Consider the following 12,669-nt stretch of genomic DNA (forward strand, 5'->3'; position numbering starts at 1 on the left):
ATCTGCCCACTTTCAAGAGCCTGAGTATAGAGAATGCTGCTCAGAAAAGTTCATTTGGCAGGAGGCAGAGTAAACACAGGCTCTGCTCATTAAAGATCAGGCACAAGTACACAAAACCAAGTTCTTTTTTTTTGAGACAAAGTCTTGCTCTGTCACCCAGGCTGGAGTGCAATGGCACAATCTCGGCTTACTGCAACCTCCACCTCCCAGGTTCAAGAGATTCTCTTGCCTCAGCTTCCCGAGTAGCTGCGATTACAGATATGCGTCACCACACCTGGCTAATTGTTGTATTTTTAATAGAGATCAGGTTTCACCATGTTAGCCAGGCTGGTCTAAAACTCCCGACCTCAGGTGATTCACCCGCCTTGGCCTCCCCAGGTGTTGGGATTACAGGCGTGAGCCACCGCATCTGGCAAAACCAGGTTCTTTTGGAACTTATTTATCACATCTTGGCTGCTCTGCTTCTGGTAGGAAAAAAATATTGTTACTGATAAATAATTATTCTCTGTCATTTTCATGGAAGTGAGTAAACCCAGAAACACAGAAAAGCGGGGGGGGAACAAGTGAACAGCTTCTTGGAAGTTTAAATGAACTGTATTCCGTGGCCACATCAAGCTCTACTCTGATTTATAGCAATCAAGCCTCAAAAAAAAAAAAAAAAAAGACAACAATAATTCCAATCCACATGGCTCTTGTATAAAGGCATCTATTTGGCTTTTAATACAAAAGGACTTAGAGAAATACAGAAAGAAAATATCATACAAGCCAGTCTCACAAAAAAAAAAAAAAAAAAAAAAAAAATCCCAACCAACGAATTTGTCACATTGGGCCTGCATTAGAAAACAGGAAAAAAGAAAAAGAAAAAAAATAAAACAGTCCCTGAAATCTGGCAGGTGGTTTTTAGAGGCCACGGGGAGCTTGGGGAGCTTGCCTTAGTCATCCTGGTGAAATCGGACAGAAGTGGTTTTTGGAATATGGCCACCGCCTCCTGTTTCTTGCTAGCAATGGTCATCTGAAGGGAGGGTGCTAGCCTGGGCATCCAACATTTGATGTCAGTTATGCAGTCTGAGGTCTCAAAGACAAGCGGCCTTGGAGTCTTCCATTCCATATCTTCACTGAATCTCTCCCATATACAGTCTCTTGTCACTCGATGCTGAGATAACTGAGGTAAAAAGAACAGAGAAGATACCTAGAAATAATGAAGGCTCAAGGAGACTTGGTGCCCAATTTTGGTATAAAAGAGCAGTTGGACTTAGCTTAAATTCCCCTCCTAAACACCATTCACAGGAAATTGTAGCCTGGCTTTTCAATCCAAATCCTCTAATATCATGAGGATGACTGCACTATGGGAAATACATTATCAGACACTAAAAACTGATGTCTCTTGTCAGTCAAACCCCAAGAAAAAGACTTTCCCAATCATTGTAGAAAAGAGGAATCTATGGCTGTGCCAGTCATTTTGTAAATGTGCTTCTGCTTGTTATACTTAGTCCTGGAGAAAGTTACAGTTTCTCCTTTAATTCAAGGCTTAAATTATTTGGTTTAGCCAGCCACAAAATTTTAAGCTGAAATGTATATCCAAAATTTTTTTTTTTTTTTTTTTGGAGACAGAGTCTCGCTCTGTCGCCCAGGCTGGAGTGCAGTGGCACGATCTTGGCTCACTGCAAGCGCCGCCTCCCGGTTTCATGCCATTCTCCTGCCTCAGCCTCCCAAGTAGCTGGGACTACAGGCGCCCGCCACCTCGCCCAGCTAGTTTTTTGTATTTTTTAGTAGAGACGGGGTTTCACCGTGTTAACCAGGATGGTCTCAATCTCCTGACCTCGCGATCCACCCGTCTCGGCCTCCCAAAGTGCTGGGATTACAGGCTTGAGCCACTGTGCCCGGCCTATATCCAAATATTAAGAAGAATCATTCTTGGTTGGGCGTGGTGGCTCACACCTGTAATCCCAGCACTTTGGGAGGCCGAGGCAGGCGGATCACCAGAGGTCAGGAGTTTGAGACCAGCCTGGCCAACATGGTGAAACCTCGTCTCTACTAAAAATACAAAAATTAGGCAGGTGTGATGGTGGGTGCCTGTAGTCCCAGCTACTTGGGAGGCTAAGGCAGGAGAATCGCTTGAACCTGGGAAGGCGGAGGTTGCAGTAAGCCGAGATCTTGTCACTGCATTCTAGCCTGGGCAACAAGAGTGCGACTCTGTCTTAAAAAAAAAGAAAAAAAAAAGTATCGTTCTTTTATCCAAATATATCATGAAACAGACTTAATGGAAATAAATTAAAAAAAAAAAAAATTAGACTTACCAACTTCCTTTTGAAATCAAGAAGAAAATAGAGCATTGCTCTTACCCTTACCACTTATGATGTGGTGAGACTGTCATTGATACCCACATAAAGACTGTTTGCAGCTGGGCACAGTGGCTCACGCCTGTAATCCCAGCACTTTGGGAGGCTGAGGTGGGTGGATTACTTGAGGTCAGGAGTTCGTGACCAGCCTGACCAATATGGTGAAACCCTGTCTCTACTAAAAATACCAGAAAAAAAAAAAAAAAGACAAAAAAAACAAATTAGCTGGGCATGGTGGTGGGTGCCTGTAATGCCAGCTACTTGGGAGGCTGAGGCAGGAGAACTGCTTGAACCCAGGAGGCAGAGGTTGCGGTGAGCTGAGATTGCACCATTGCTCCAACCTGGGCGAAACAGTGAGACTCTGTCTCAAAAAAAAAAAAAACCACACAAAAAAACAAAAAAAACCACACAAAACACCAAAGGCTGTTTGTGTGGAAATTCGCATAAAACAGATACCCACTTTTGCCTCTGTATTCCCAGGATCCCTACGGGGAGATTTCCAGTTTCCCTTTCCCCCTTGTTGGGAAAGACTTACTGATGGGCTCGTCAGGGTGGAAAGCAACTTCATTGATGGAGCCAGCATGGCCGGGCAGCTTATATAATATTCTCCTGCTTGTGGTATCCCACACATACACAAACCTGTAAGGTATCATGAAAAGCAAGGGTAAGGCATCCTAGAGCTGGGGGTAAGGCAGAGGCATGGCTTTTTAAAGGAAATGGAAGCAACAATTATTTACTTACCTTACATTTACTGAACCGTGTTCTGGCTTTTAGAAACTAGGAATACAGAGTTTGAATAAGACATGAACTCAGCTCTTGAGCAATGGGGTGGAGAAATAAGAATAACTAAAAATATAAGGATTACTGGCATGTTTGAATACAAGCTTCTGAAATGGGAAACACCACAGGGAAGAAAAGAAAGGTTTTCCTGCAGACATCACACAAAAATCTTTTTCAGAGTGTCTAGTATAATTAGGCTACAGTTAACTTCATACTCATCCAGGAAGTCTAAAAGGTAACACAACTCATGGCAGGGTGGGAGCCTAGGCTGCAGGTCCGGGTGAACTTTTTCGTACTGTATTCAAACAGAGCCCCGAGAAAGGACAGGAAGTGTCTGGTATATAAAATATTTACACTATTTGCTAACCTAATACTCACTTGAGTCAAATTTTCCACTGAATTATCAGGCAGAAGGAATACTGAATTCTAGAATGGGAAGGGGCCAACAGAAATCAGCTTGTCTAGGTTGGGTATGGTGGCTCATGCCTATAATCCCAGCACTTTGGGAGGCCGAGGTGGGTGGATCGTCTGAGGTCAGGAGTCTGAGACCAGCCTGGCCAACAAGATGAAACCCAGTCTCTACTAAAAATACAAAAAATTAGCCAGGTGTGGTAGCATGTGCCTGTAATCCCAACTACTCGGGAGGCTGAAGTAGGAGAATTGCTTGAACCTGGGAGGCAGAGGTTGTAGTGAGCCAAGACCGTGGCACTGTCCTCTAGCCTGGGTGATGGAGTAAGACTCCGTCTCCAAAAAAAAAAAAAAAAAAAAAAAAAAAAGGAGAAAAAAGATATCAGCTTTTCTAAACTCCCTATTTTAGAGATAAGAAAACTGGGGCACAGTGACGTTTCCAAGGCAATACAGTTCATCAATGGCAAAACTAAAATTAGAACTCTTAAAAAAAAAAAAAAGCTTATTAGAGAATGTTCTTAGGAAGACAAAATTTTTATTTGTCATTAAAAAATTATGAGGCTGGGCATGGTGGCTCACGTCTGTAATCCTAGCACTTTGGGGGGCCAAGGCTGATAGACTGCTTGAGCTCAGGCGCTTGAGACCAGCTTAGACAACATGGTAAAACCCCGTCTCTACAAAAAAATTAGCCAGGTGTGGTGGTGCATGCCTGTGGTCCCAGCTACTCGGGGGGCCAAGGTGGGAGGACTGATTGAGTCCAGCAGGTAGAGGCTGCAGTGAGCTGAGATGGCACTACTGCACTCCAGCCTGGGTGACAGAGTGAGATCCTGTCTCATGTTTTTTTCATGCTGTATAATAAAGGTAATATAAGAGGCTATAGAGTTTTAAACTTCTTTCTACTGAATACTACTGAAAACTACCGAAATACCAAAATAACACAATGTAATTTCTGCAATGCTAGAATAAAACAATTTTTACATTTCTCTTCAAAAGTGATGAATAGTAACAGAAGATGTCATAAAAACGTGATTTTTTTCCTATTCATTCGGTAGTATTACAGCCAGTATTTTTATCATCACAGGCCATAATTTTCACTTTATCCACTTTAATAAGTTCTATCACCTTTTGTAATTCAATATCATTGAATATAAAAGTCTACATATTATCACAGAATCTTTTTGTTTTTCTAAATTAATTTTTTTTTTTTTTTTGTAGAGACAGTGTCTTCCTATGTTGTCGAGGCTGGTCTTGAACTCCTCGCCTCAAGCGATCCTCCCGCCTTCACCTCCCAAAGTGCTGGGATGACAGGCATGAGCCACCAAGCATGGCATATGGCAGAATCTGTATGTATTTAGAGAGCCACTGAAATCAACTCTGTTCCTAACCCTCTGAGCCAAAATGATGCGTTTATAGCCTTATCAAACTGAATTAAAACTTGAAGGGCAAGTTGAGTGAACTGCTGAGATTGTATGAGCTTATCTAGGCTCTCCTGAAGACTGTTTCCCAAAGTAGTACTTCTGTATAACTGGTATGACATGGCTTAGGAAGAAGAAATTGTTTTTCTTATTCAAGCTTGCCTTGATGTCTTGTGCTGAAGGCTTCCTGCCATGGAGCAGACAGAAGTGACCAGGAGCCCAGCAGGGGGTTCCTATATTCCTGACCACCTCTTCAGCAGCCACAGAAACTACAGAGCTGAACCCAAGACTCCGGAGCTCTTAATATACTCCCGTATTTTACTTTCACTTAACCATCCATAAATATACTGGCTAAAAATAAAGGGTCTATTATCTTAATCTGATGAAGTAAAATTCATCTGTTGGTAAATATAAAGGGCTGGTGGTTTTGAAGCAGGTATTTAAAATTATTTACATATTTTGTTTTGTGCAATCAACAACTCACCAGTACTTGATCATAAAAATGGTACATTCACCAGTACTGGATTATAAAATGTCTAGTTCTAATCCAACATTACACTTTTGGTCTAAAATGCAAATAAACAAGAGCTTCTTAATTATACTATTTAGCTGTCATCAGCTAGGCTCTATAGAAACTAAGCTCTGAGCAAGATGGAGGAGAAGCAGGAACTCCATCAGTCTAGACTCCTTGGCTCTGATACTCATACCCTTCCTACTGTCTTCTTTCCTGTCACGCACAAAAAGGTGGTCCTCATTAATTCAATTATTGGCAGTGTGGCACAGTAAAAGAGTATGAGCTCTGGAGTCAGAAAGACTGGGGTTCAAGTCTCAGTGCAGCTATTTACTAGCTAAGTAAGCTTAGCTCAGAGAAGTTAAATAATTGCAGATCATTTAACTTCTCTAAGCTTCTTAGTTACAATGATGGAGAAAATATTGATCTCATAATTTTGTTGAGCAAAATAATGAGGTAATATACGCAAAGTGCCTGGCACACAGAACTAATTATAGCTATTGTTATTACAAGTATACTCATCATCAAAACAGAATCTCATGAAGTCAATGGGCTGAATAAATCACTCTTGGCCAAGAGACTGGCCAGCCTTCCTGTAGTCTACAGGACTATATATAGTTTCAAGTTTGAATAAGAGGAGGTGATCTGTAAATTATTAGTTAGTAGAAAGGAGAGATTTGCCAAATTCAGGCCAAGCTGAAAAGCAGTTTTCTGAGGATACATTTCCCAGGCACATAAAAGACAGAATCTCAGATCTCCAAGGGTTTACACTTCAAGGCCTCACTCTTGATGGCTGCCAATTAGATGCTAAATTTGGAGGAGTTCCTTGCCCTCTCCTTACTCTGGCATGGCAACATTTGGCAGGAACTAGGAGCCTTATGTAATAGAGCTGCTTGTTGACTTGGGGCTAATTGGTGAGGTGGCCTGTCAAATCTGGCCAACACCCAGCAGGCAGAAAGGGTAGGCTTTCCTCAGACCACACTTCCACATGTGAATTTTTTTTTTTTTTTTTAAAAGAGATGGTGTCTTGCTCTGTTGCCCAGGCTGGAGAGCAGTGGTATGATTGCAGCTCACTATATCCTCAAACTACTGGGCTCAAGGGATCCTTCTGCCTCAGCCTATTAAGTAGCTGGGACTACAGGTGCACACTACTATGCCTGGCTAATTTTTAAGATTTTTTTTTATAGAGACAGGATCCTGCCATCTTGCCCAGGCTCGTCTTGAACTCTTGGTTTCAAGCCATCCTTCCACCTTGGCCTCTCAGAGTGTAGGGATTAAAGGTGTGCATCATCGACCACATGTAAAGTTTAAAAGTACAGTGGAAGCCGGGCGCGGTGGCTCAAGCCTGTAATCCCAGCACTTTGGGAAGCCGAGACGGGCGGATCACAAGGTCAGGAGATCGAGACCATCCTGGCTAACCCGGTGAAACCCCGTCTCTACTAAAAAATACAAAAAACTAGCCGGGCGAGGTGGCGGGCGCCTGTAGTCCCAGCTACTCTGGAGGCTGAGGCAGGAGAATGGCGTAAACCCGGGAGGCGGAGCTTGCAGTGAGCTGAGATCCGGCCACTGCACTCCAGCCTGGGCGACAAAGCGAGACTCCGTCTCAAAAAAAATAAAAAAAATAAAATAAAAAATAAAAGTACAGTGGAGAGGGAAAGAGGAAAAAGAGGATACTGCAATTCAGAAAGGGCCAATGCCAGAAATAAACTGCTCATCAGAGAAAAAAAAGTATGTATATATAATTTAAAAATTTAATTACAGCCGGGCGTGGTGGTTCACGCCTATAATCCCAGCACTTTGGGAGGCCGAGGCGGGCGGATCACGAGGTCAGGAGATCGAGATCATCCTGGTTAACCCAGTGAAACCCCGTCTCTACTAAAAATACAAAAAATTAGCTGGGCGTGGTGGCGGGTGCCTGTAGTCCCAGCTACTCGGAAGGATGAGGCAGGAGAATGGCGTGAACCCGGGAGGCAGAGCTTGCAGTGAGTGGAGATTGCACCACTGTACTCCAGCCTGGGCGACAGAGCGAGACTATGTCTCAAAAACAAACAAGAAAATTTAATTACAAAAGAAAGATACACTCTTTCTGCTGAAAATTATGTAAAAATATTAGGATAGTTCTTACTATATCAGAATATGAGACACCTTAGTCTGTTTCTTAAAGTCTTCTCTAGTAACTTGACAACTTAAAATTCTTTAGCTTTCCCCCTCTAGGCAGCTCTCTAAACCACTTGCACTCAAATAATCAATGTGATACTTTCACCTGGACTCTTTCTTTTTCCTCTAGAAAATACCTGAATACTTGTCCATTTCTCTTGGCATTAAACTTGTCAAGAGAAAAAAAAAAAGCAGACTCTGGAATTTAAATATGTTCAGCATGATTCATTAATAGAAAGGTATGGGACAGACCACAGTGCAGCTTCTGTGTGGCAGTGTTAGGGCCCCAAATAGGGGAAAATCCTAGAATATGCTGAAAGCCCTGGCTAGCCCAAGAAAGGCTTCCTATTTATAGGATGGTGCTTGTTTCAGTAGGGTTGGAAGAGAAACTCTAAAGGGGAGGATAGGATTAAGCTAAAAAGGGTCAAGACACTGCCCAATGGGAGCTAAACACAGAATTTGCTGTCAGAGGGTCTTATCATTCTTTACCAGGCCTCATTTGCAGCCCATCAGACTTGACACCCGGACATCCCTATTCAACCTCTGATTCTTCCCCAAACACGGGTTACCACAGACATGCCAAATACAACAGCATCTAACAGAAAAATTCTCTCCCTTCTGTTTCTCATTCAGCACATAATGCCTGAGCCAGTTTAGATTCATATTTCATAAAGCCTTAGCTGATTAATTCAGCATGGGGTGGAAAATACCTAGTCCGCATTTTGTTACACCCTGCACCTAGCAATCATTGCACTTCCCACTAACCCAGACACCGCTCTGAATCATCTCCAACACAGACAGGTATTATCAATAGCTGAGCTGCTATGCAGGGTAAAACTGGACTGCCATTCTTCAGCTAGGAATTCATTCATGTAATATAAACGAATTGCTTAAGCACTGACAAAAAAAAGCTCAAGCACTGACAACAGTGCCATGGGTTCACAGAAATGACTAAGATTCATTCCCTAATCTCTATGAGAAAGTAACTCAATGGGGGTACCTCACTTTGTCTGATTGTAAGATGTAATAAATGCTAATAAAGGTTAGATGTATGAAATGGGATTACAGCACAAAGAACAATTAGTTATGTCCAAGAGGTAATAGAGAGAGGGTGCCAGGGACAGTTTACGGATGTAACATAGAGGTGGTTCCTAGAGAGATATAGGAGTTTAGATAATGAAGAGGGAATGTGAGAGAGAACCTGGAGGCGAGAACACAAAAGGACCTTAGAATATGAAAATTCCATGTGAGCAGCACTGTGATGGTGGGCGAGGTGGGTACTTAATATGTATTCAAATGAACTGAAGCATGGAAGAAGGAGGTGGTGAGGGAGACCAGAGACAGATTATGAGACTGAAATTTATTTTGATGGCAAAGAGAACCCAACAGAATCAAACAAATCGTTGATCCTGTAGGTCTAAAATGTCTCCAAAGTGGGCAGAAATTATGTTTGTCCAACACGGTTTTGAAACCCTTCATACTGCACAGAGTTTCATCTTCAAGTACAGTCATAACTCTATGTCTGCTCTAGCTCCATATCCACGCTTTATGTATCAAACACAAGAAGACATCCTGCATAGCTATATCATTCTTTTTTTTTTGGAGATGGAGTCTCGCTCTTGCTGCCCGGGCTGGAGTAGTGCAATGGCGCGATCTCGGCTCACCACAACCTCTGCCTCCCGGGTTCAAGTGATTCTCCTGCCTGAGCCTCTCAAGTAGCTGGGATTACAGGCATGTGCCACCACGCCCAGGTAATTTTGTATTTTTAGTAGAGATGGGGTTTCTCCATGTTAGTCAGGCTGGTCTCGAACTCCTAACCTCAGGAGATCCGCCCGCCTCGGCCTCCCAAAGTGCTGGAATTGCAGGCGCGAGCCACCACATCTGGCCAGCTACATCATTCTTTACTTTGCACCCAGTAATCCTTACCTGTCGGCTGAGCCAGCTGCTATTTTGCTTCCATCAGGTGACCAAGAACATCTCAGAAGGTTCTATGATAAATAAGAATCCACTGAATAGTAATATACCAAACTCCTCTTTGCAAGGCTGCAGAATCACTGAGAGGCTTTACATTTCCTAAGTAGAGTTTTAATTATTCTTCTCAGGAAGATGGTCAGTAATTATCTTATATTCTATGCCCAAAATAGCATACTTTGTTATTTTACACCATATAAAAACTGTAGAAAATGCTTAACTTACAGTTAATTAGATTGAACCTGACAACAAAATTTTGTTCTACTTATAAATGGAGGTTCCCTTTGCTCCATTTATCTTGATACTCATTATTCTTTTTTTTTCCCCTAACTATCTTTAAGAAAAATACACACAAACCCAACAAATAATAAATTTTGGGGTTTTTTTTTTTTTTTTGAGACAGGGTCTTGCTCTGTTGTCCAAGCTGGAGTACAGTGGCACAATCATAGCTCACTGTAGTTTTGACCTCCTGGGCCCAAGTGATCCTCCCATTTCAGCCTCCCAAGCAGCTGAGACTGCAGGCACATGCCACCACAACCAGATTTTTTATATTTTGTAGAGACAGGGTCTCACTATGTCGCCCTGATTGGTCTCTAACTCCTGACCTCCCACCTTGACTTCACAAAGTGCTGGGATTACAGCTGTGAGCCACCGTGCCAGGTCTAAAAAATAAAATTTGATTTATACAGTGAAACTGAATTTCAATGAGCTCTAAAAAAAAAAAAAATTAATCTCTATTAACAAATTCTCTCAGGGGAAAAGCTTCTTTCAATAGAGCTGACCTTGAAATTTGAGGGTTTGAAAAAAATTTTCTCTCTCAGAACTTGGGCCGTGGTAGTTACTGAGGGGAGAGATATATTCTTAGGATTCTAAAACACGTGGTCACAGGATGGGGAGGCAGGTAGGGAGACCATCCGGGTAACAGCTATGGGAGCTTGGGTTCCATATGGAAAACTGATTTAGGAGGGTAAAATTTACAAGTAATTAAAAGGCCAGGAGTGTCCTGTTGAGGGTGGTGTCAAGTCAGATGCCCTCAGTTTGAGGGCTGGCTCCATTCCTTTTGGGCTATGTGACTGGCTTCTCCCCAGTCACTATTATTTCTATTAGCTTTATTTTTGGCAACAAGTTTTGATTAAGAGCAGTGTTATAGGAATGAAGTCCATTCTTAGCAGAGCTACTGCTCTCTATCCTTAGTACCACCTTAAATGTTTCTCTGAAGTAAATGAACAGTAAAACTCCTCTGCCAAGCAGAACTCACCTTTTCAAAGTTGTGCACATTTCCTTGAAATATCTTTACACACCTCTCTTTGGGGGCAAATGGCCGGACATCCCAGACACGAACTGCAAAACAAATCCAAATAAACAAACCAACCAAAACAACTATCGGTCAGAGGCCTCGTGGGCACCCAGCTGAAATTAGTATCATGTCAATCAATGACAGATGCTGTTTCCTGGATAGGCGAAGTCCAACATGACACACTGCTACCTGTTAAGGCTCTTCTCTTTTTCAAGCAGGAAAATACATCTAAATCCCAATAACTGGGGCTAGCTGAGGAGGCAAGAAGGAAAAATGTCACACTCAATGTTGGTAATTTACAACAGAATGCAGTTGGGTGTGATACTAATTTCAAAAAGATACTTTGCAAGATTTCTCTGCCAGCTTAGAGTCACATCCAGCAAAGCTTCAATGTGACAAACTAAATACCATGAACTACTGTGACAATGAACTTATAAAAACCAACCTTACATTGCCCTTTCCTAATTTCCCTCATATAGGCACCTGAGAGTCTAAAACTGAACAAGGTCAGATATATATATAAAATATATAAAAGGTTAAATAAATCAAAAGAGCACTGTACCATACCAAAAATCAGAAAAAGTAAACATTGATTCTAATTCTAGCTCTGTTGCATATTTGGGTGATGTCAGGTAAACAGTGAGATTGTTTGTGTCTTGGTTTTCCTGTTCCGTAAAATGAAGAGAAAATTATCTGTCTTCTTTTTTAAATAATACTATTGACTGATTGATTGAGATGGAGTTTCGTTCTTCTTGCTCAGCCTGGAGTACAGTGGCGCAATCTTGGCTCACTGTAACCTCCGCCTCCTGGATTCAAGTGATTCTCCTGCCTCAGCCTCCCAAGTAGCTGGGATTACAGGCGCCCACCACCACACCTGGCTAATTTTTGTATTTTTAGTAGAGACGGGGTTTCACCACGTTGGCCAGGCTGGTCTCGAACTCCTGACCTCAGGTGATCTCCCCCGCCCAGCCAATAACACTATTTTAAAGAAAATTTGTAGGCAACAAACAAAAATAAAGAATTTATAATTTTATTACACAGCCATAAGAAATTATTTTATTATTTTTTCCTTATTTTAATATCAATTTAGGAAACCTCATTGTTCCTCATTATAAAGAATGCTAGAATTAGCTAGGCATGGTACTTGGGAGACTTGCTTGGGCCTAGGAGTTTGAGACCAGCCTGGGCAACACAGCAAGATCCTGTCTTATACAAAAAATTAAGGGAAAAAAAAATTTTTAATGCTAGATTATATGTGTATAAACATCTATTGTAAGCAGTAGCTATAGCCGTCGTAACTGACGCTATACCTGTAGTGGAATTTCAGTGATGTCATTTTATTTGAGTATGAAAAAAGTATTATCAATCCTTAGAGTCAGACAGGCATAAAAAGGCAAAGCTATGAATGAACGTTTGCTATTGAGAATACAGTCAAAAGATAAAGATTTCCATTCATTCAACAAATATTTATTAAGTAGCCAATGAATGTCAGGTATTGTTTTTATTACAAAATATCAGGGAATACATTTTAGTTCCTGACAAGCCTATAAATTTGTATACCAGGGCCATTTCCAAACTCCCTCAACATTAAGCATATAATCCAGCAAGTCACCTTACTTTTTTTCTATAGTAACCCATCCTCCCACCCTACAACTCAAAAACAAGTAAAGAGAAAGAGCAAGAGTGTGTTTGTGTAAATCCAGAATGTTTTTTTTTTTTTTTTTTTTTTTTTTTTTCGGGGGTTTTCCCCTGTGTCACCGGGGCGGGGGCGCTGTGGGGCGGTCCCCGCCC

General features: G+C 41.8%; 1 protein-coding gene and 1 pseudogene across 2 annotated transcripts in view; both read right to left on the bottom strand.

Moving 5' to 3' along the window:
- Positions 1 to 575: 575 nt before the first annotated feature.
- The window catches only part of SNRNP40 (small nuclear ribonucleoprotein U5 subunit 40), a 38,821-nt gene continuing 26,727 nt past the window's right edge, over positions 576 to 12,669 (bottom strand). Inside the window, exons 7-11 of one of the 2 annotated variants that reach the window (XM_025379486.1) lie at positions 10,840 to 10,922; positions 9,537 to 9,598; positions 2,875 to 2,978; positions 2,298 to 2,517; positions 576 to 1,162 (exon numbers count right to left, since the gene is read on the bottom strand). In XM_025379486.1, the coding sequence (XP_025235271.1) occupies positions 2,345 to 2,517; positions 2,875 to 2,978; positions 9,537 to 9,598; positions 10,840 to 10,922 (422 nt within the window). In that variant the 3' untranslated portion in view covers positions 576 to 1,162; positions 2,298 to 2,344. The remainder of the gene's footprint in view (positions 1,163 to 2,297; positions 2,518 to 2,874; positions 2,979 to 9,536; positions 9,599 to 10,839; positions 10,923 to 12,669) is intronic. The other variant, XM_025379495.1, reaches the window with a different exon arrangement.
- Positions 4,569 to 5,300, bottom strand: LOC112620721 (annotated as a pseudogene).

Source organism: Theropithecus gelada, chromosome 1 (genome assembly GCF_003255815.1).
Source record: "Theropithecus gelada isolate Dixy chromosome 1, Tgel_1.0, whole genome shotgun sequence".
Taxonomy (NCBI): Eukaryota; Metazoa; Chordata; class Mammalia; order Primates; family Cercopithecidae; genus Theropithecus; species Theropithecus gelada.